General features: G+C 37.4%; 1 protein-coding gene across 5 annotated transcripts in view; it reads left to right on the top strand.

The window, feature by feature from the left end:
• Positions 1 to 23,932, top strand: part of NCKAP1 (NCK associated protein 1) — a 73,413-nt gene that overhangs the window by 10,751 nt on the left and 38,730 nt on the right. The window contains exons 1-10 of one of the 5 annotated variants that reach the window (XM_072418424.1): positions 2,188 to 2,256; positions 7,243 to 7,260; positions 9,364 to 9,474; positions 13,721 to 13,807; positions 15,513 to 15,569; positions 15,848 to 15,990; positions 18,058 to 18,148; positions 19,170 to 19,307; positions 20,260 to 20,308; positions 23,226 to 23,382. In XM_072418424.1, the coding sequence (XP_072274525.1) occupies positions 2,203 to 2,256; positions 7,243 to 7,260; positions 9,364 to 9,474; positions 13,721 to 13,807; positions 15,513 to 15,569; positions 15,848 to 15,990; positions 18,058 to 18,148; positions 19,170 to 19,307; positions 20,260 to 20,308; positions 23,226 to 23,382 (905 nt within the window). In that variant the 5' untranslated portion in view covers positions 2,188 to 2,202. Of the gene's footprint in view, positions 1 to 2,187; positions 2,257 to 7,242; positions 7,261 to 9,363; positions 9,475 to 13,714; positions 13,808 to 15,512; positions 15,570 to 15,847; positions 15,991 to 18,057; positions 18,149 to 19,169; positions 19,308 to 20,259; positions 20,309 to 23,225; positions 23,383 to 23,932 lie in introns of those variants that run through there. The other 4 variants (XM_072418423.1, XM_072418425.1, XM_072418427.1 and 1 more) reach the window with 4 other exon arrangements.

The following is a 23,932-nucleotide window of genomic DNA, read 5'->3' as shown; positions in this document are numbered from 1 at the left end:
GCAGCCTTTTCACGTTCTCTGGCATGATCAGGCAGTTAATTGGGTTATTGCAGAAGGGGCATCACATGTCCCTTTCTCTTAATACCAACCTCATTGTTTTTTTGTAAAGTGGGACTTAAGTTCCTCTTTTAGGTTGGGGATCACAAGTAAGTGAGTTGCACTTTTTTCCAGTGCAGATGGCCCTTTAAAAAAAATAGTTCCTGAGAACAAAAACCATTGTACAAACTTTAAAATATGGACAGTGAAGTGACATAGTTCGGTAATATATATTCTGTATTATTCCTAAATAAATCTCTTTTGTTCCTGAATCTATTTGGACTGTTGGTGGTAACGGAATATAGCTACCAGTGGTCAGAAGACACGAGACTTGTGATTGTTATTCCACGTATGTGTCATAATTAGTCATCGTACAGTACTGCACTTATCAGATGACCGTTTTCTTCTATTATTTTAAGAATGATTAGACCCAGGGAGGCTCTCTACACAGAGCAGCACAGAAAGAGCAATCAAAGCTTTTGAGGAATTGTGGTCAGAAGCCATATTGCTATTGTGGTTAAGTATATAGGAGTAAAAAAAGGAAGTGGAACTGTCTTGCTAAGTTTAATCTGCAAACTAATATCAAAATCATTCTTTGGTTCATTCCGCATTAAAGAAACCCTGTGACTTTACTGTATTCTTGCAGAGGTGCCCTCCACACTTTCATTTCATCAAAGCACAGTGGTTTAGTGGTTAGCACTCTGGCCTTTGCAGCGCTGGGTCCCAGGATAGAATCTCGGTCAGGGCACTATCTGCATGGAGTTTGCATGTTGTGCTGGGTTTCCTCCCACATTCCAAAAACATGCAGTTAGCTTAATTGGCTTCCCCCCAAAATTGACCTACATTTAACTATGCTAGGGACATTAGATTGTGAACCCGTTTGAGCGACAGCTAGAGACATGACTATGGGTTTTGCAAAGCGCTGCGTAATATGTAATATGTTGACGCTATATAAATACTTTATATTAATCTTGCTGGCACTCTTCTGCATGTAGGTGTTTCATCCCTCACAGCCAGCGCTGAGAAGCAGTATTGTCATTCACTTTGTCATGTAATGACTCTCCTAGTGATTGGCATGCTAGACTCCAGGACTATCGCACGCCTCCGCGTATCCAGAATGACCCGGCATTGTCACCTGCTGTTTGTAGCTCTGACACAGTGACTCAGTGGGTACTGTCCTTCTCTTTCTTCTTAATAAACTGAACAATCCTCTTTCAAAAGGATTTATCAATGAAAGAATGCTAATTTCTAGCCCCAAAACATCAGCGCCACATCTGTTTTCAACTGTAGTTTTCAGTTTGCAGTATTGAATCTACATAATCGCCATCTTTAACTACTCATGGTTTCTGGCACAGAAACTGGGATTTGCGGCAACTAACAAGTTTTAGATGAACAATTTTTTTTAAACTGTAGATATTCAATTTATAAGCCTGGATTATAAAAATACAGGGCCTTCATGTTTGTCATCTTGTTATTTTTTTCATACAACTTGCTCACGCTGTGTGCTGCTTTCTATTCTTTCTGTACCAATTAAAAATGTGCTGTGCAGCCTGTGAGTAATCCTCGGCTGTGTGTAGGTGGGAAGCACAGCAAGGCTGACGTTTAGCAAGGTTTTCTTAATATTGCAGGGATGTTGGCAAGTCAGGTGCATTCTGCTTCTTGTTATACCAATTCATTTATTTCTTTTCTGTGGTTGTATTTCTTGTAAAATTCATCTTTTAAAGTAACCCTATCCTTTTAAATGTTTTTTGTTATACCTATGCCTACACAAGCTCATCATTTTATTTGTGGTTGTGGTTGTCACTTTTGGAAAGTAGGAATTGTGATAGAAATGACAATCGAGAGGTGTTTGAAACAAACATCACTGATCTGTTGTGATGTAATGACCAAATGGCTTCGTTACGATCAAACTGAACATCACTTTCCTGCCCATCTCCATGTTTTATTGCGGGGGTAGTAGGCAAGTCTGTTTGATCTGATCCAACAGGAGAGCTGCTGAAGCACAAAAAATGTAATGCTGGTTATGAGAGAAAGTTGTTGGAACACATAAGTGTATTGCAGCTTGGTGTGTATGAAGATGTTTGGGCACAGACCAGAGTCCCCATGTTAAATCCTGCCCACCCCTGCAATAGCCTGGAGTGGGAGCATTGGCATCGGAACTGGACCATGCAGCAATGGAAGAGGGTGGACTGGTCTATTGAAGGATGTCTTTTAGGCAAGGTTGGTATGAATGGTGTTCACCTAAGGAAGGTATGGCAGCTGGATGTACTGTGGTAATAAAGAAGGCTCATGGAGGCAGTGGGACTTAAAGCAAAACTAAAGTTCCAATTTTAAAATTGCACAACCATGCAGGTTCTTCCTTATTGCAGAAAGGGACAGATGATGTCTTCTCTCTCCTTACCTGCCTGATCACTCAGGGAAACTCGTAAAAACTAAGCTGCCCATGCGGATTTGGTTGCTGGAAATCCTGGCCATTCCAGATTCCCCAGCTTATACTGAGAATGAATGAATGAACTGCGGAGGATTTACATCAGCCCAGCCAAAGATCTTATTCAGGAAGAGAAAAGGAAAGAAGATGGTGGTAGTGCCCGCGATGGAATGGGGGAAAGAGGACAATAAGAGGTTTAGTTTGGTTTTAATGTTGCCCTGCTAACGTCTTGATACCAGGTAACACCAGAAGCCTTGTGGGGTCCATGCCTTGATGGGTCAGAGTTGGTATGGTGGAACAAAAAGGACATGCATAATATTAAGCGGGTTTATTATTTTATATGATAACTTTTTGTGTCCATACTGGTCAGAATTAAAGTGGACCTGTTGCTTTGCCTCGTGTAAACAAAGCCTGGATAAACTTAAAGCTGGCTATAGGCATTCAGTGACAATTAGGAAGCTTGGCTTGTTTTCAAACAGATCATACAAATTTTTTCTGTAATGCTATCCATTCAAAGTCCATAAAGGAAGTTATTATAATATCTGCATCTTTTAGATATTTAGTTTAATAATGACTAACTTGATTTCATTGATTTGACATGCCATGTTATTGTAGCAGTTGTGCAGTGTTGGTATTACTCAGGGGAAAGGGAGTGCCAGTATTTATATGGGAGAAGTTGCTCTACTAAATTGACGGGTGTAACATGAAACAATCTGAAACATAAAATGCAGTGCAGGAAATGTTGTCATTTGTACAGCTGCATGTGTTTTTGCCAGTGATATTGTATTATCACTTCATCTCCCTGGTCAGGAAAAGGTCACATTTCCATTACACATAGTAGACCATTACTTGTATCATTATGTAATGCTGACAGTTAGCTGTACATTGTGTCTGTTGTTTGCTAAAAGAATGTCAATTTTAAGGGTAGCTTCTCCACGCCTGGAGTTGTGGATGGCTGTAGGTGAATCATGCAAATGGCATTCACTTTTATATACAGAATGCTCTATTCGTAGGTTCTGGTTAGACTTCCCGGTTCTTTATTCTGCATATTTGTTTTCTTAAATGTACATATAGATTGACCAGAATCTTTGTTGATATATTTGTATAGCTGGGGTCTCAGAGACAAGTCTTCCCCAGATGAATTTGACATCTCCTCACTTTATCCTTCATATTTATTTATTTATTTTTTGTGGTAATAACATCAGCCCATTAAAGATTCAGTGTCGTTCCCTGTTTTTGTCTGACGCTGACTCTGTAGTTGGCAGAATGTGGTTGTCTGTAGAAGAGAAATTCAAGTGAATAATCATTGTCCAACCTAACCTAGTTTGTTCTGCTACAACAAATCCTGCATATTAAAGCAGAACCTAAGTTCCCTTTTGAAAAATTCACCATCAGGCAATGTCCCTTCTGCAATAATTGCTCCTTCTGCAATAATTGCTCCTACCTACCTGCCTGATCTGTCTGGCTTCTCCTGCATGTGCTGGGAATGGATGAACTCCAACTACGTTACCCCAGCCCAGCCAATCGAGATGGCCAAAGATCTTCTCCAAGAAGAAGATGGCGGCACCCTGTGACAGAACAGGGACAGATGAGTTTCATGTGTGGATAAAACTTTACCCCATAATGGATAATCATAATTAACATCCTAAACTAATTGTTGTGGTAGTATATAGGACTAAAATAGCCATGATTTGTTAGAATTTCATCTTCTCAGGAAGGGTTGAACAAATATGACAACTGTAATACAATAAATAAAAAGTAACGTGTAGACGTAGCTAACACACCAGTATATATAAACCTTCCAGTCACACTCGTTAGAAATTTGGCCTGACCTCATCAGTGCTCATTGCTGTTACAACCGTCGTGTTGGCCTGGTTTTATCAGCTTCATAGCTAAAATAAAAAACTGAAATATTAAATGTCAGAAAGTCCCTTCAAGATTATACAAGGCCTTACATTTGTAAACTTGTAAAGGGGAGCCCTTTGCAACCCAGCAATTCACATTGTGTTTTAATCAGTGTTAAAATCGATAGCATATTCTTGGAAGAACATAAGTTTGTGTGTGTTTTTAATACAGACCTTGTTTCTGCTTTCTTCAGTCTCTGATGTAGAATGCTGGAAATGTTTTGGGTTAAGTAAATGCATTCAGGTGGAAGGTTGGTTTACTTCTAGGTCTGGATTTTCTGAGGAACACGTTCGGTTTTACCTAACAATAAATGTGGCCCATGTCCCCCCAGGGTTTGTTTTGTTTTTTCACTTTAAATTGTAAAAGTGAACATCCCCTTTAGGTCTATGGTTTTTCAATGCTAATAAGTGCATTTGCTGACATGTGAGAATATCTAAAACTTTTGTCCCCCCCCCACCACACACATGGATTTGTTATATTTGTACCAGTGCCAATGTATATGTACTAGAATTATCTGTTAATGCATGTGTATGTTACAGGCTGATTTTACTGTATTGCTTGTTTGATTATCGAAAGATTTGTGCCAGAAGATTGTTCTGTTAATATTTGATGTATTGAGCATACCTATCTTAACGGCACTCCTAAAATATTCTTACATAGGAAAAAATATGAGGGAAAAATAGCTCAACTAAACTTCAGTCTTTTCTTGAAATTGAGTTATTTAGTAACATGTCAATTTAACATATTGAACCCCATATAAAGCCCTACATAAGTATTACTACGTCACATTTTTTTATTGCCATTATATTTTTTTTACCTAAACCTCCTTATGTGGCATAGCTTAGGTTGTATGATATTCTAGGAGCATTGTAGTTGTTTTGTGACTGGAAACTGCAGAAAGACTGTATTCCAACTGCTAAACCTTATCTGGTATTGTCTCTGATAGGCTTGCAATAAGAAAATCAGCAGGCCAAGAGTGGAAACCTTCTGTTGTGGTGATGTGATATATCTGTCCCCATGTTTTACATAAATACAGACTAAATAAAATGATAATTGCATGCATGTTATCCAGTCCTGATTGTTGTGCCATACTAGTAAAGTCAGGTGAACTATCTTGAGAAATTGATGGAAAATTCCAAATGCTACATTGTCATTGGAGAAATAAGAGGGGCAGTTGTGCCCAAGTTGCTATGATGCAATGGAGTTCATCCCCAGCATACCTTGCTAACAGAAGGGCTGCACAGTTCTCTAGAGCAGAAAATTAACAGAAAACCAACACAATAGGGAACAGACAGCACAATAATTCAAAGGTTTGAACTTTTACCTTTTTTATTCAAAGGGACACTAAACAAAGGTTGGACATTCACACATTTGAAGCAGTGACAGAGGCTGACTCCTCTTTGAAGAGGGCTTACATTGAACTTGGGTCACATTCACTTGAAAATTGTCTCTTTACCACGGCCCTCTCTAGCAGCAAATACTTACACAGTGCCATGGACTTTGTATGTGACTTCACTTATCGGCCCAGCACTGTTACATGGAGTGAATGCCTTTCTCCAACATACCTGGAACCACAGAGTGTTCCCTGGACAGTAAATATGTGCTAGAGATTTTTGGGGTTATAGCAGATTTATTGTTTTCCTTAGGGAAGCACAGGTTTGCTAAAAATCCCTCCAATGTTTGCTTTATGTATTCCACATAACACAGGGATAATGTAATTAAACAGACATGTTGAATGGATACAGCAGCATTGCAGTTTGTAGGCACCAATGAGCCCTATATGAGAGTTTTTAAATAGCTAATTTGAGTTTGCTTTCACCTGTTTTCTGGTTGCATATTTTGACTTTTCGTGATGAGTGCTTTGCACTTCCATTGACCTCCTAAGCTGCATTAAGGCTGCATTAAGGCTGCTTTTGTATTGGCATTGACTTGTTTAAAAAATGATGCGGTCTTCCTATGGGTCTCGTTGTGGGAGTGGATCCCATCAGTTGTAGTGTGGAGCCCAGAAAGGGTTTAGATATCCATAATTGCAGCATATACCTACCCTAATAATAAGTTAGGATACTTAATATTGTTTCATATTTCCTAGAATATAAAATAAAGTTTGTTTCACTCTTGATTCGTTTTAGGTTGAATGGTCATCAATATTAAAGGTTTGCCCTTTGATCAATAACAGGTTTTCTAGATTATATTCCAGCCATACACAATCTTTATGTACGCAGGATAGGTCAAATACACAAAACCCTTTTTGGGAAATAATGTATAAACCTCTGTATATATTATAATACAAATATGGAATAATAAAAATATGGAAAATCATGCATGCAAAATAATAAAAATATGGAATAATGAAAATAATGCATTAAAAAATGTCACAGTAATAATTCACAATGGCTATTGTAATTCCCTAGATAGGTGTGTTTTTTCTGTACTAGCCTTTTAATTTGGGTATACATGAAAAAAGTGGTTTTATGAATGTATAAAAATGTCATGAAATTGTTTGCTCATTGTGTATGCAGTCTCTGCTTATCTCGCAGCATGTCTACCAGTCACGGTTGGTTTTATTAATAATGTCTTTAATAATTGCAAAACACCCACAATGCTCCTGGTAGCCAAAGTTTAAGTGCAAAAAAAGAAGTACTCTGAATAATGCAATTAAATAATGCTAATACCCTGTTGCTATGAAGTATTGGCAATGCTTGAATTTATCTCAAATTATTTTCTGTACATTTTCTTTGTGTGCACATTTTGTTATGTACTCAAGCTTAGAGTGCCTTTAAGAACATGTCTTTGTTGTGCAGAATTGTGTGTTTTAGTGAGCTACTTAATGTCTATATGTAATTCTCTTTCTCTCTATTTAAATGCTTTCCCAGCAAGGACAAGTTTGGAAGGTTTGCATTGCTTTTCACCTTCCCTTTGCCCACTTTAAATCTGGGTTCATACACCATGACTTCTCTCTGTACAGCACAATCATAAAATTCACTGATTAGAATTGAATAGCAATACCTGTCCTCTCTAATGGCCTCTGTGTATGTGGCCCAAGCATGCAGATTCCTTTGTGCATGTATTTTCTGTTTTTATTATATGTTCTGATTTAGGTTTTCTGTTTTTGTGTGTGTGTTTTATTTTTTCTTTGCTTTTCTAGCTGTTTTCAAAAATGTTATTGTACATGTGATATTTTTGCTTCACAGCAAGACACGGTTAAGAACCATGCATCTGGCATTAATATGTGCAATGCTGTTCAATGCTTGTTAATCAGGCATAGAAAGCTGCAATAAACCTCTTACTACATTGCACTTCATGTCCACACATTTTATTTCCTTCTCCCCATTTGATAATATAGTTTTTTTTTAAGTCTTTTTCTGCTGCTTATTGGTGTTTAAAAATGAATGCCAATATTCTGTGTATGTATTGTTTTACTTGGTTAGTCGGATAGTTCAGCTCCATTATTAAAGTGGGGTTGTTCACTTTCTAAAATAAATTGTAGTTTTAGGTCTCACCCCTTTTTAGTTAGGCCTTTTGCTCTACCACCAAGCTTGAATACCCTATCTTTCTAGGCTTGGATTCTAGTGGGACATGGGAGGACAGTGGTTTTCCCTTTTCACAAATTAGCTTAGCCCTCCTTTTTGATTAGGGAAAGCTTTAGTTCTGTTCCCCTTCCTCCCATCATCCTTTTAATAGAAACCAGTCCTTTTTGCATTAGAGTGATTGCTCACAATGATTGGAGCTCTTTTAGAGCCAAATCTGTGAATACAGGGAGGAATTTGAACTTCTGTGATTTTTTTTTTTTCATAGCTGTCTGTGACCCCCATTAGAGCGAAAAGGAAATGAACACGGACACCAGCACAGGAAGAAACTGGAAAAATGTGATAAGAGTTCAGATGTCTCAATGCGTCCCAATTGAAGACATCAGTATTCCTCACTTGCATTATATTGACATGCAATTTATTGAGTTATCTTGATAGTGATCATATGGTATCCAAGAAATATTTTTTTTTCAAAAGCAAAGCCGTATATGATCAGTTTGCTTGGTAAAAACAAAAAAGGGGGGAAGTCTAAGTCTAACATTTTTGCAGCCTGTCAACTTTACTTTCCACAGTTTGTCCTGGTGACCTTTTAGTAAAAGGATAAACCTTCCAGAGGCAACCCCTGCACTATTCTCCCTAGGCCGGTTATGATGGGTGCACTGCCAGGGAGCTGTCGGTGAGTCTGGCAGCCTTGCTAGTTGCCAATTAAAGCCCCATCTCTTCTGTTATCTACCTGCACAGCAGCTCTGGGAACATGGATTGTATGAGCCTATTAGTTTATCTGTATTGAAATACTTGGTGAACTACATGTCCAATGAAGTTGCCCATTTTTAGACCTCCTTTTCATCCCCCTGACACCAGTGCTAGACCTCCTTTGCTACACCCACATTTCCTATCACTGTTCTGGAATTCATAGATATTTGTTACGATGTTGTAGGGGAACATTGTTGGCCCGTAAGGTTGACAAGAACTATTCATGTATTATCAACTAGGGAGTTTTAACAAAATGCGTGGACATCTCCAGCTTCCTTTTTTTTTTTTTTTTTTGCTTTTATTTATACTGTAGATAAAAACTTGTGTTTTTATTACAGTCTTTATAATTTAGACTTTATTTTTAGATGTTTTCAATAAGGAACGTTTAAACCAAGGCAAAATATTTTTTTTTCTTTGACGCTCATTTACCATTTTTATTTTTTTTCTGCAGATAGCTCTACCTCAACTTTTGTTATATATTTATTTTATCTAGGTCTTAGCACTTTCCACACTGCTTTAAACGTTTCCATATTTCTTTTATTCCATGTAGGAGAACTTCTTTCTGCTTCATTCTTGGTTCCAGTTCTGATAATCCTCGCACTACTTGTTTTTATTTTCTCATTTCACTATAAAACAAGACGTTTTTTTTATTTTTATTTTCTTCTGTTTTTATGGAAACAACTCACATTTTTTTTGCCAATTCGTTTTTGATAGGCATGTGGAGACCCCAAAGCCAAACCCTCTTACCTGATCGATAAAAACTTGGAATCTGCTGTCAAGTTTATTGTCCGAAAATTTCCAGCAGTGGAAACCCGCAACAACAATGTAAGTAAACTTTTATCCTTCAGAAAAAAAGTAATGCAACCAAATATTCTCCATATTGCCAAATGATCAGAACTTGGTCTGCGGTCACTATAGATGGTGAGACGGCGAGCGGGAAAAGGTATGGAAGAAACAAGCGACTTCTTTTGTTGGTTCATGCAGAGGGATCTATTTGTTAATGTTATTTATGTCTGTGTTTTAGTTTTGCTTTAAGAGATTTTTAGCATCTTCTTATCGCTTGGGTGACCCTACCCTTTTATTATGGGAATTTTCTTTTGCTTGTTAATTTTACTTTCTTCGGATTGTTTAGCGTAGCATTTTACTAGCTTTGCTAACTATAAGGTATTATCCAGTACACCTGAGTACATAATGTTTTAAAAGAACCAGTCATGTTTGGCATTATGAAAATGTATATATTAGTGTTTAAATGATCAGCTGGTGGCTCAGTGGTTAGCACTCTGGCCTTTGCAGAGCTTAGTCCCAGGTTCAAATCTTGGTCAGGACACTGTGAGCCCCTCTGAAAGACAGATAGTGACATGACTATGGACTTTGTAAAGTGCTCTGTAAGATGTTGGTGCTAAATAAATACTGAGTAATATTATTATTCATACATGTGCATATTTGCCCTTAGCTAGCCTAACTCTGAGGTTGACCCTTTATTCTGAGAGTAGAAGCAAAACTGTACCTAATCAAACTCTAGTGACCCCTGGCCCAAGTTCCTTATCTTGTACTGATGGTGTGGTATTTTCATAGTTTACTATATTCTTAATATAGCAATATCATACATCAAAGGGTGGATGATAATACAAGGGAACTGAAAGACTTTTGGGTAGACAAAGCTGTGTCCATATCTCTGTTTCTTTCTAAATAGACATGATGATGGTCACAGGGATATTCTGCTATTGTCACCATCAGCAAGTCTACAGACATTCCTGAAAACAAAATTCCTAACAAAACATGGGTATGATCCACATTGCCTTGGCAAACTATGGCAATCTGGTAAGGTTTATATGAACTTTCTGTATATGTGTGTTGATGTGTTATAGATCCAGGTCGGTAATGCTTTAGCGCTAAATGTTCTTGAAAAAGCCCAGCTATGACCAGATTTTTCGCTGTTTTATAAATCTGTGACAAGCCCACACGTTATGGTAAAAGAAGTGGAGCATTGCTGGATTATACCATCCAGAGGCAATGCATGTGAAGACAGACATTTTGAGACATCATTCCTCGGATAACCTGACGTGATCATACATGCCTTGTTCAACTCTACAGGAGGAATAAGAAAAGCTCTCCACAAGTGCATTTCTTGTGGTTGCGGTTTTGCTTCTGAAATAAAAACTATTTGATTTGCAATGATTTCAAGATACAAAATTAATAAATATTTCTTGATCTGTAGGCTGCAAGTGCTGTAGCAATCCCTTGCTTATTTCTGTCAAACCTGAGAAGAACATTCGCTGGCTAGGGATTAAGGGAGGTGGTTTATCTTGTCCTGCCTTTTGAGCATGTGTCTTCAGTTGAATGTGGTGTCAATGAAAGTGAAAAACTTTTGACATTCATTACAGTTCAGTTTGTGAAGCAGCTGTTCACATTATTGCACAGGCTGGGTGTGTCCTGTGAAGTTCAGACTCGCAGCTGATAAGCTAAATAAATATTTGGGATGTACATTGCATTTGTCTTTACAGGGCAGAGAGCTTTGCTCGCTATTACAGTCCTGGAGATTTGAAGACACACGGCTGACCTTTGTATTCCATGTATGAGCCTAAATCGGCTCTGCATATTGTAATTACTGAATATTACCAAAACTCTGCTAGTCCATAAAGAACCTCATGTACGTGTTACTTTAGTATAATGCATTACATGGAAATCTAAAGTGTCACACTTTTAAAAGACTAATATTACTATTATTCGTCTAAATATCACCACAGTGTCCTCATGCAAGCCTAAGTTAAGGATCCATCATTTAACTACTGGCAAAGTACAGTCGCTGCTTCTTTATTGATTCACAGCATGATGTAAGCCATGGTCAGGTCTAAGTGTCAGATGTTCCCAATCAGCTCTGTTCCAGAACTTCATCATGAAAAATGGACCCCTAAAACCCTAGGTGCTTGTGCAGTTTCAGTTTTTACAGATAGCACGGCCCACTCTGCAAGAATAAAAATTTGGGAGCTGTTAATGCCGATTTAATTGTTTAAAGTACCAAGTTCTGGGCCATCATCTTGACTCTGGCGTAACTGTCTTTTGTTACTAACCTGGAAGAAGCAGGTTGCAAAATTACGTGTTAGCCTTTATTGGATGTATGTTTAATCTAGGTCAGTGGAGGTAAAGGATCGAAGAAGTCACCCACCAAGCCTTTAATAATCAAGTCGGAAACGATAGATTCTATATTTTGGTCTTCATGTGCTCATGTAAAGATAAAGGATATGTGGACTTGGAGAGCAAAAAGCATTGGTTTGGAAACAGGAGGAGCACTGCTGGAGCCCTACAAACTGGCCTCCAATGAGCTACTCATATACATGTTTCTGACCAATCTGTTTTCAGACAGCATGACCCATTGTCAATGAGCCAGTGAAATTTTGTGAGCATATCCTTGAATGGCTTGCTATTGGTAAAATGACTACTGTTCAGTACCAGGAGGAAATCTCCAGACCCTTTGTCAGACCGTATGGTGCTGCAGTGGTGCCAGAGTTCTTCCTGGTGTTTAAACAATACCCAGCCTAATGTGGCTAGAGTGTAAAGACTGTTCCTGGATTGCATGGGTATCAATGCTATTGCCTGCCCCACATTCCCCAGACCCAAATCCATTATAAACGCTCCTGGACATTATGTATCAATGCATCCTACAAGTATCGCCACAGATTGTCCAGGAGCCCACCTATGCACTGACCCAGGGAGTGGATGGATCCCCAGTGCACCATTTACCATCTCATCTCAGCTTATGCCTAAATGTTAATGGAAGGGAATCCATCTCTTGGTGGGTTAAGGAATTTGGCTTCCATTGATCATTGTTCCCTCATTTTAGGAATACATCATAAAGCTGAATAAAGATTTTTTCAAAATATATGTGGAGAGTGAGGCCAAAGGTTATTTGCTCAGATCTCTTCAGCATCATCAGTGCTCAACCCAGAAACTGTAGGCGGGTGGATGCCCCTTTATTGTGATCCAACTCCTCAGTAATCGCCCAAAAAACAACCGTGTGATTGCTGAAAAGTGCAGGGCGGTGCCCCCAACTAAAATAGAGAGCACTGATCATGATTTTTTGATCTTTTTAATAAAAAAACAAACTCATAAGCCTATTTTTTATTAAACATAATTAGGTCAAAGATGTGTCCATAAAAAATATATATTTTGGTTTTTGGTGAATGCCAGTGGTTTAAATTTCTTATTTCCTTCTACTTTTTAAAATCCCCAGTTAACAAATTCTGGGTAGCCAATCCCCTTCCCTTTTCCCCTTTGCTACACATAGTGTTGTAGAGATCTCTCCTCTAGACTGTGTCCAGAAAAGTCAGTAATTATCCCTGCTCCTAAATATTATTGCCTGTTACACATACCCGTAAACTAGAACGTGTTTTGCATGCTGTGTGTATGCTGGGATTTAATCTAACACGCTTTTATGAAATTTGTTGCTTCTGGTGTAAACATTACATAAAATTCAATATGGCTTTCATGAAATTGTTGTTGCTTTGCTTAAGTGTGCATTACATCATTGTGTTCATACTGCCCTGTGACTATATCCTAACTTTCTAATATCTTTCTAATATCTCTCTTTGCCTTGCTCATTTCTCTTCTGTGTCTAACAAAGTGTTTTTGCTTCTTTTTCTTTTGGTTGCCTTTTTTGTATTGTGACTTTATCTAGATCATTTTACTGTATTTTATGTTTTGTATCTACATTTATTTTGCATGCGTGACGTGGCTTTGCCTGGATATTCTGTTTGGTAAGTTCAGAATTTTAAGTGTCCTTTGCTTCTACATCTTAGACTATTGTCTTGCTTTCTCTATTTAACATTTGCTCTGTCCTTTTGTGGACTGCTTATCTCTCATTTTCTGCTCTAAACATGTTGCCTAACGGCCTATAAGTGTGGCATATGTGTATATTGGTTGCTAGTAGGGAGGTAAGTACACTTATTACTAGGTGTTCAGGCTTTAAAGAGGCAGCCAAATGACTGAAATATCAGGAGTGTTTTTTATGTTTATATTGCTTTTTGATGTTGAATTGTCTAAGTTCATGTGTCTAAACTTTTCACAGCAACAGCTTGCACAACTCCAAAAAGAGAAGTCTGAGATCCTGAAAAATTTGGCACTTTACTACTTTACATTTGTGGATGTTATGGAATTTAAGGTAAGCATTTTAACCCACAATATTGTGACTGGTAAATCATTTTCTATACCCTGGACTATAGCTGTATAGCACTAACGTCTGATTTAAACTTACCGAGTGTGACAAAGCAAGATGAACAAAAGTATGCGAGCACCACTCCAGGGTGTTCACGGGGAGTAATGAAAAGCTAAAACATGCATTTAAATTGCTCCCTCCCTGATTTTGGTAAAGGTTTCTCTTTTTGTCCTACTGTACAGTGTTGGCCCAAAGTTTTGGTAGTGACACAAATGTTTGGTTTTGCAAACTTTGCTGCTTCAGAATTTTTTTTTTTTTTAATTCTCTTTTTTATACGTCAGTCAGTTTTTCAAAGGAAAAATGATAGTAACAACATTGTAACAGAACATAGTGAATGGAACACAAAATAGTGGTAATAAAGAAAATAACAGTAGAGAACCATTGGGATCAAGATGAATAACACAATGTGCCCAGTATAGAACAAGATAGTATAGTACAGTTACATAATGTATTCAACAGCAATCCCAGCCCCTCCCAGTTCAGAGTAAGAAACCAAAAGAAATCAAAACAAATATCAAGTTGTGGTTGAATTGGTGATCAAGAATAAAAATCAATGTAATACAAATCATAACCGCAAAATTTTATTGTAGACAATGTGGTAATTCAATAAACATAAATCTTAATAAACTGTCTATCGTAGTGGATTCTCATTGTCTCAAATTAGCTGTGGAACGATATGATACTAACAAGTGATTTGGGGGATCGTTGCCCAAAAGGCGATAGGCGGTATCAGTCAGTCATTTCAGAAGTTGAAAGAACTCTTTTTCGTATGTCAGTTGGTAGAAATGTTTTCAAACATGTTTCTATGATATCCCAAAGAAAATCTATAAACCTTTCATAAGTTTCAAAGGCTTTTATTGGCATATACATCAAATTTTATTAAAATGTGTCAATGGGATATCTGCTTCTGTGGCAATTCCTGACAGATGGCAATCTATTCTTGCCTTGGTAGTGCTCATAGTTGATCATATTTTATGGGCTTCTCCTTGTCCAACCGCTTTTTGAGAATTAACCACAGGTTCTCAAAAGGATTAGGATTCCAGGAGATCATCACCAATTTGCATCTGAATGGTTGGTGAAGTTGCTTTGAGGAAGTTTTGGATACTGTTCTTTATTTTTGGCAATGTTCTTGGGCAGAATTGTGAGTGACACCACTCCTTTTAATGTATGATGATGATAGGAGTTGTAATTTCTTACTATCCATGTTCTGTTCCTAGAAACTGAGCAGTCCTTTTTCTTTTAATGAAAATCTGTGTCTTGGTTGCAGAAATGAATTGTAAATAAATTTTTTTTATCAGACACCAGTGATGTGTTTTCTGTTGTGTGGTCAGGAATAGTATCAATACCACCCTCTGGCCATGATATTTTAGTTTGCCATTGGAAGCCTAAATCCAACAAATGTTAAAACTCCACATGATTAGTAATGGGTATTATGTATATAGTTTGTCCAAGTAACTGAAAGGCTTCCATTATCGTGTCTGAAACTAAATACTTTTTGCCAATCATTCCACAATTACATTTTGAACATACAATTCTGCTGAGAAGCTTTTGTTTGCCTCTGGTTGGGTTGCCTTTGTGTACTGCAGGGTGCTTTCCCTTGTAAGAGTGAATATTTTTATTTCTAGCTATTGATTGTGTGTTCTATTTGCAGGATCATGTATGTGAGCTGCTTAACACTATTGACGTTTGTCAAGTTTTCTTTGATATCGTAAGTATATTTAGTGAAAATGTTTCTCTTTTTATAGTTGGCCAGTAAGGAGGCAGCGATGAACAATTATTGTATAATACATAATAGCAAGGTCTTATTCGTTGCATGCATGTGAACAGAAGTGAAAGAAAAATTTTGTATGTAAAAGGAAATATTCCAAACAACCTGTGCAGATCCAAAGCTGTATCTTTCCCCTTTTCTAGTTTAATAATACAATTAACAGAGTTTTTCTGCATTCTGTTTTGTGCTAAAATTTAACAATTGTGTTATTTTTGCAGACTGTCAATTTTGATTTAACCAAGAACTACTTAGACCTGATAGTAACTTACACTACACTTATGATCATGCTTTCTCGCATTGAAGAGCGGAAAGCAATCATAGGACTATACAACTACTCTCATGAAATGACTCATGGTGCCAGGTATGTACATTCCTTCAATAAATATAAAATATCATTTGTTTCATGCTCTGTAAATACTCGTGGTTTTGCTTTTAAAATATAACTTCTTCTCATGGGTTTTCATAAAACCAGTACTTTTAAATGTGTAGCTTTTTTTGACTGAAGTCCTGAATCAATCAATTTAACCAATCAACCAATCCCATTGAAAAAAATAAAAAAAGAGTTTTAGGTACACTTTTATGTTTTCATTATCAACTAGTAAGGTGCTTTAGGCGAAGTGGAATCTGCTGTCTCTCTTTATTACACAGAGGTGAGAATCCCTTAAGCATCTGCCCTTAAGGAGACAAGTCACAGATATTGCAGAAATTAGAAAGACTGTATGTTTCCAAAGGTCATTACTGGTATGAATACAATGACTTGTATAAATCTCAGAAAATCTGTTATAACCGTTCTTTAAAACACTGCTAATTTACTCCAAGCTTAAATGGGTTTCGTAAACAAGCTTTTCAGCAATTACCACCAAAAAAGCATTTGGTGACTTTAGACATAGTCTTAACTAAACATAACGTATCTCTCATGTGGATTGCATTGCTGCATGTTACAAATTCTTTTCATCCTCCCCATACTATAGATTCAGTTCTGAGATGTTGCATATCCTATTTAGTTCATTCCAACACATAACTTTTTCACTTTCAACAGTTTTTTATCTTTTGTGTATGGGCACTGCTATGGAAAGTAGAATGGCACAAGAAAGGATAGAAAGGATAGGAAAGTTAATTATAGAACTGCCACCCAATAACAATGGTGGAAACACTGAGATGATTTCCAACATCCCTCAATGCTGGCCTTCAGGCAGCCACCCAGCTTTGGACACAAATCTTCATTTGGCATACAGAGACGCAAGCATGGCAACAAAAACTTGGAAAATGGATGCTGCAAGCTGTGCATCCACATCTCAACCCATTAAAAAGTATTATAATATAAAAGTGTAGCTGTATGATCCAACTATAGTGAAGGTTCCTTTTCTGTGTGAACATTTTTTTGAATGGATGTGGCGCATCTTATTCATTGCAATGCATATAACCAGTGATTCCATATTGAAGAAACGGGACAGAAATTACAAACCAGAATGAATGTACACAGATGCACAATTAAGGAACATGATTTCAGCAAACCAGTGGTTTATCATTTCTCGTTTCATGCCCATGATATTTAATTTGCAATAACCTTTCATTTTTCAGGACAAGTTTTGATATGTGTACCACAAAATTAGATTAGTTATTCTCAGATATGGAGGTTTTCTTCAAGAGACTTTGGCTCAAGGAATACTTCCGCCAGAACAAAAGCAATCCTTTTACAATGGAATGTGACAGCTTCGTACTTCCAGCAGGATGTAACTCTAACCTGAAGACTTACCACATATTACCAGTTATCATTTCTCTCAACCAGACCACAAAAGATTTGTTTTTTAAAGGGGACTTTAAAAGTATGCAGAACAGGAAAACCTTTAAACTATAAATAATAATCATTTAGTTTGTCTTGAGAGATAATAGCGCACTATGAAAAAATTTTAGGACCATGCTCACCCTTATGACTTTTCCTCCTTTCTACCATTCCAGAGCCAACATATCTTCCTCTTATCTGTTTAACCTTTTCAATTTTATTCTCTAGTCGTTAAACAATCTGCTAAATATTGTTACATATTAAGGTAGGTTGAAAAAAGACAAAAGTCCATCAACCAAGTTCCAAGTTCAACCACTAGGGAAATATACAAATCCCAGATATAAAACCCTATGGACATGGTACTATTCCAGAGAAAGACAAAAAAACCCTGGTACAATTTGCTCCAACGGTTCAGTAACGTCCCAAAAACAGCCTGGTGGGTACTTAAAAATGCTGGATGGTTTACCTGGGTAAAAGGGGCAGGGAGAATATTTAACAGGTCTCTATTTTTGACAGTTGTGTGATCCAAAATTGTACATTGCTATAAAATCGCTACAACTCTATGAAGAAGTTACCAGTGTTCATTGGGCCAACTTAGGATAAAGTCATGATTTCTGACTCTTGGTAAAACTTTTTCATTATCAGTGATCGGGAATATCCTCGACTTGGACAGATGATTGTAGACTATGAAAATCCATTAAAAAAGATGATGGAAGAATTTGTACCCCACAGTAAGGTAAAATTGCTGTTTTTCATTACCAACACATATAATTTTGTCCATACTGTTAAGAATGAAAAGGATACTATTTCAAGCATCTAAAAAGGAAGTACAAGGGCAGGACAAAATGCTATATAAATGGTCCATTTTTTCTAAATACAGGAAACTGCAGTAGAAGCTATAGTAAGAAAACTGCAGTTCTTTATGCTTTTTATAGCATTGCTCAGTTGCAAGGGTGGGGGGTGCCACATCTAAATATAGTCATTTAATCAACTTGCATACAGCTGTAAGGAATTTTGTTTTTTTCTTCTTCTTAATATTTTAAAGCAATGGTTTCTTATGACCTGTTGTTTAACAGGAAATGGTCTTTTATTACTGCCTGGGGAAACTATAATAGTTTTTCGGTTACATTTATATTTTATGAGCAGAAGACATGTGAAATTTTCCGTTCTCCCTATTGTCTCGTATTAAATAACAATAATGCAGTATTTTATAATAAATAGGGGTGCCCAAAACATCTGGTGTTTACTAGCAGCCCGGCTGCTACATCTATAGGGATGCTGGGGCTGTCTTTTGTGTGTGAAGGCTCCTGTACTAGTGGGGAGGCAGGCAGAGAGGGGGGGAGGGCAGTCTGAGGTGAGCAGTGCTGGGCGGTTTCTTGTGCAGCACCTCATTCTCCTATGACAGGTGAACTGTAGCTTTCCTGTGTATGTTTAGCATTTTTATTGTTTGTAGATCATTTTGACTTGGTCATTTAAAAAGTAGCTCATAAGACAAAGTGTGGGCGCCCCTCAAATAGACCAAAATATGACATTAATATAACAACAACAATATAATAAACAACAGTGTGGGCTCGTATGTGCCCCAGTAACTGCTGAGGTGCTCCAAGCATTACTTAATCTTTCAAAGATAACTGTGCTTTGTGGTTCCATGGCAGCCATTGCCCTTGACAGCTGCCTTAGCCTTGTTTAATGAAGGTAAGTGTGTCAAGTTTCAACTGTGAGATTAATAACTTTGGTTTATTTTACTTTTCTTTTAGTCTTTGTCGGATGCCCTCATTTCACTTCAGATGGTTTATCCCAGAAGAAACCTTTCAGCAGAACAATGGAGGAATGCTCAACTCCTCAGCCTCATCAGTGCTCCGAGTACAATGCTGAACCCTGCTCAGTCAGATACGGTAGGACTGTAGGCCTGTTAAGCGTAGCTATTATCCATCACACTAATGTGTTGTAACTTTAGCTATAGCTTTAACTATAGCTTTAACATCAACTAAATATAGCTAAACATAATATTACAAAAAAAAAAATATTGAGACAAATGATTTATACATGTATGCAGATCAGGAGTTTTATTTTGAATGTAAGACCTCTGCTGAAGGATTAGCATGGCAGGATATCACCATAACTGGTTTCCATTTAATAGAATACTTTAGTCTTTTAGTACACAGTACATTCATTGGTTAAATAAAAAAACCTCATTACATATGACAATTTCTATTTTACCAATGACACAGGAGGAGACGATCCTGCCCAAAAGAGCTTACAATCTAAGAGGGTTATTAATTGTTTAAGTGAATTACCTATTAGCCTGGTGGGCAATTGGTACTGGTTAAAGACCCCAAAACTAGTTTGACAGCCAGAATTTTCTAGTGGTCTTATATGGCTGCCCCCGTATTTCTTCTATAGGTTTCACTTACAATGTTTAACCCCCCTGGTGGTATTCCCGAGTGTGACTTGAGTAGATTTTACCTGCAAAAAGTAATCCTGAGCCACACTCGGGGTCGCTTAAAACTTAAAAAAATCCCACTTGCCTCGCTCCGTTGGCGTCCCGCTGGTCCCTGCAGGTCCTGGGGACATGTCCTCCTCCTTCGATCTCTAGCCCCGAACTGCAGAGATGATCTCTGGGATTTCCCGGTGACATCGGTGCATGCGTTGGTGCAGGCTGGAGGCAGGAAATGTAAACATTTTGTATTGAATTAAATACAAAATAACTGAGTCCAATAAAAAGAAATGTTCATATAAAAAATATGTTCATTTAAAGTTTAATATTTTATATTGGAAAACGTGCTACAGATGTTAAGTGCTTTTTAACCACAAATGGTGTATGATGCATCCTGATTTTATTTACAGATGCCATGTGAATACCTTTCACTGGACACAATGGAGAAATGGATCATTTGTAAGTCAGTCTTTTATTCTATTTGATTTCCTGGTTTTCATGGTAATAGCTTGTGACAATTACTGAGCTGCTGGAAAGCTCTTGTTGCATACAGGTTCTTGGTCAGTGATCCATAAAGTATTGAGCTCTGTGTAAAAATTAGAACCTAAGTGTGTGCTGGACCAACTTCTGTCAATATTCTCAGAGAATGATTAGTAGGAAAAAATAGTGCGGTTTCACAGTAGTAGAAAATTACCAGGAGCTGGTACAGCACACACAAACAATTTTTTTTTTTAGTTGTTTACACCACAATTATTTCTATCTGACCGTTCACTGAGCCCTAAATTAAAGCCATCAAAGTTAAAACCATGAAAATAAAAGCAAAATCTTTTAATTGTTTTTTTTTTTTTTTTGCCTCATGGCAAGTGAAATTTCAATCAATTTGCTAGCAGCCTCTACACAATGGTATTTAATCTGTTTCTTTCTGTGGCTGCTACTGACTGCAGATCATAAGAATGTGACAGCTCTACTATTTCCCTTTAATTATTAGAGACATGTTGACTTGAGGGTTGTTTTGCCCTTATTTTGTCTAATGGAAACATCCTCTAAATTTAGCAGGGCGAGCCAGTACATTTTCTAAATTCCTGATTGTACAAGCAAGTTTTATTTTGGGTATTTGCCATTCAGTCAACTAAGCGATTTAATTCTTTGACTTCACTGATATATATATTTGATTATGAAGGAAAAGTCTTGTTGACATTGCTTCCACACATATTGGTTTAGTATTGCAAATGGCAGGGGGCCAACACTGATAGTTTCATTGCAGTTGACCATGTCCCTATTTTTGCATTTGTCTTTCTGATGTAAGAACTGGAGGCATGGGGGTGCTGGTTCACAGGTGTACAGCCTTCTATCCAGCAAGAACAAAACTTTAGAAAAATCAAAGAAAAATAGTCCCCTTAAAAATACAGGTAGTCTTCGTTTAACTACAGGCACTACACGCTTGCAGTATTGCAGACCAGGTCTATCTTATGTTCCTTGCCTAACGATGAATTCGCTTAATGACCAGGTTGCAGGAGCAGAACCTGGTTGTTAAGTAAGGAGAATTTCTATATTTTAAAATAAATACGTACACAAAATGGGAAACTAGCTTAATTTGGATGAGAATTGTATTACATATGAGTAAAAGCAGTAAATTCCTTGGATCATAAGACTTGCAGTAGATGTTTATTTCGGAAATTAAAATCATGAACAGAACTGGTGATTCCTAGACCAGCATAATGCATTTAAAGACTTGCTACAGGGAAAAATCAGAATATTCAGTAACAAATAAAAGTAACAAGTGTCATTGATAGCCAAATTTTGTTTTTGGATAAGTTTACCTTAACCTTACACTTTACCCGGATACAATAGCAACCTTACTGGGCTCTGTACCAAACATAGAGCTAGCCTCTATTATCTTTTACCAAAGATCAGATCAAAACTTGAAGAGGACCCAAAACTTGTAGAAAGAAGTTAGAATTTGTTAGAGGTAGGATAAACATGTGTCCTGCCAGTTGTCATAAAGCTAGCAGGTTAAGTAGTGACCCTGTGAAGGCAGCTGGAGATGACTGATAGTCAAAAGCAAACTGTGAAAAAGCAGACAAATGTACAATTCCCAGGAGTCTCAGAATGCACAGTAGAGGGAAGATGACACCAGAGCAACATATACGGACATTCATTGACTCCAGAGCAACAAATATGAGTATATGTACCTTCTTCACTTTACAGCTGTAATTCAGGGATACAATTTAGTGGTTTTGATTACTTTAACCTGGGGTCACCTGCTGATTTCCACAAATCGCTGTCATTTTTTTTAGGATAGAGGGTTCTTCTTTATTGGCTTCCAGCAGGATTAACTCCTGGCCCCTACACTTCAAGAGCTTGACTAGGCAAGGTTGGGGAGCACCCGATGAGTAGGCTTAGCAATGTAGGCCAACATAACCTCCTTTAGATTCAAAAGGTTTAAAAAAAAAAAAAAAAAAAAATTCTGCAAAGGCTTCAGAATGAGCACTGTTGGTACCCTCAGGTAGTTCTACAACTCTAATATTGTTGCGACACAAGGTGTTCTGCATCCTCCAAACAGGTGACTAGAAGCTTAACTGTGCAGTCTAACTACAGACATCTTGGAATGGATTGTGATGTGTCCTTAACCAAATAAAACTTGCAATCCCACAAAAGAAAAGCAGGAACTTGTCAAGATCTTCATAGTTAAGGGTTCGTTCAGTGGTTTAAACAATCAGTTATTTTGGAAGAAAGATGAATGTATTGGATTGTATGGCTGTTCAGATCACGGTGGTAGAAGTATTTGGGGTTTCTGGTGCCTGTAGTGCTCTAGAAGTGTCTAAAGTGCAATCTAGCTATGTGCTATCACACTAAGAGGAACTGGTGGAAGATGGTGGAGACTCCAGGGATCTGAGATGTCTTTCTTGAACTAGTGACAGTTACAGAGGGCTGGTGGCTCTGCTTTGCTGCCATTGGCAAGAGGGCTTCCCCTGATTCTCAGGAAGGGGTTTATTAAACAAGAGCGGCATAATGTCAGCAGAGCCCTCTGTGTAAAAAGTCAAGATTAGAGGATCTCCATTCCCAATAGTATCTCCATAAATTTTAGAAACGTGAGCATTTTAACACAAAAAGTTGGAGCTATAGGTTGAAGGACTGCAACTATGATTGGATGGCATGACAAAGATAAGTAGCTTGGAAAATTATTTTTATTAAGTCCTGGGATATTTTTTTTCTTATATTGTCCTGTGGGCTTATTTTGTGAGTCGGTGCCTGTACAGTTTTCATAGTATGAAATAGTTAATGCATGATGATCTTTTAGTGATATGTAGTAACTAAAAGGCTACGTCATAGTCTCTATCTTTTATAATTATCTTTATTTTTCCTCCTCTTCTAGTTGGCTTTATTCTTTGTCATGGAATACTGAACACAGATGCCACTGCACTGAATCTTTGGAAACTTGCCCTTCAGAGCAGTTCCTGCCTTTGCCTTTACAGAGATGAGGTTTTCCATATCCACAAGGCAGCAGAAGACCTTTTTGTCAACATTAGAGGGTATGTCAATAACAAAATGTCTTCAATGGTGATACATATACTGCAGACTGTGATTTGAAGTTTGTAAAGTAAGCTCTAATGAGTTTTGATCTGCAGACATTAAAGCAAAACTAAACCTTCCAGTTTTTCCAAATGTTTTCAAAAATGCATTTATTGTATAATAGCTAGGAAATGTGCTGCATTCAGGAATACATTTTTTATATATATATATATATATATATATTTTTTTTTTTTTTTTTTTTTTTTTTACTGTAGCTAAAAGCCACTTTATTGCAGAATCTACCTCTGTTAATTCTTCCCTCTAATAGGCACAGTAGTCCATTAGCAACCACTTTCCCATTGTTTTTTTTTTTTTGCCACAAACTTGATGTGAGCATGTAATTAATGTGTGGATAGAATATGACAAAAGACATGGATAAGCTCAAAAAGGGCAGAGGCAATAAAATGATTGCAATAAAAAGGAATGGTATTAGTTTTGTAACTTAACCAAGTTTCTGGAAGAAAAAAAGAGAAGACTGTGATAACTTGCAGTATCCTTTGCCTTGGATAT

This window comes from Pyxicephalus adspersus, chromosome 7 (assembly GCF_032062135.1).
Source record: "Pyxicephalus adspersus chromosome 7, UCB_Pads_2.0, whole genome shotgun sequence".
NCBI lineage: Eukaryota > Metazoa > Chordata > Amphibia > Anura > Pyxicephalidae > Pyxicephalus > Pyxicephalus adspersus.
Note: the sequence above shows the minus strand (reverse complement) of the source record. Positions and strands in the feature narration are given on the sequence as shown.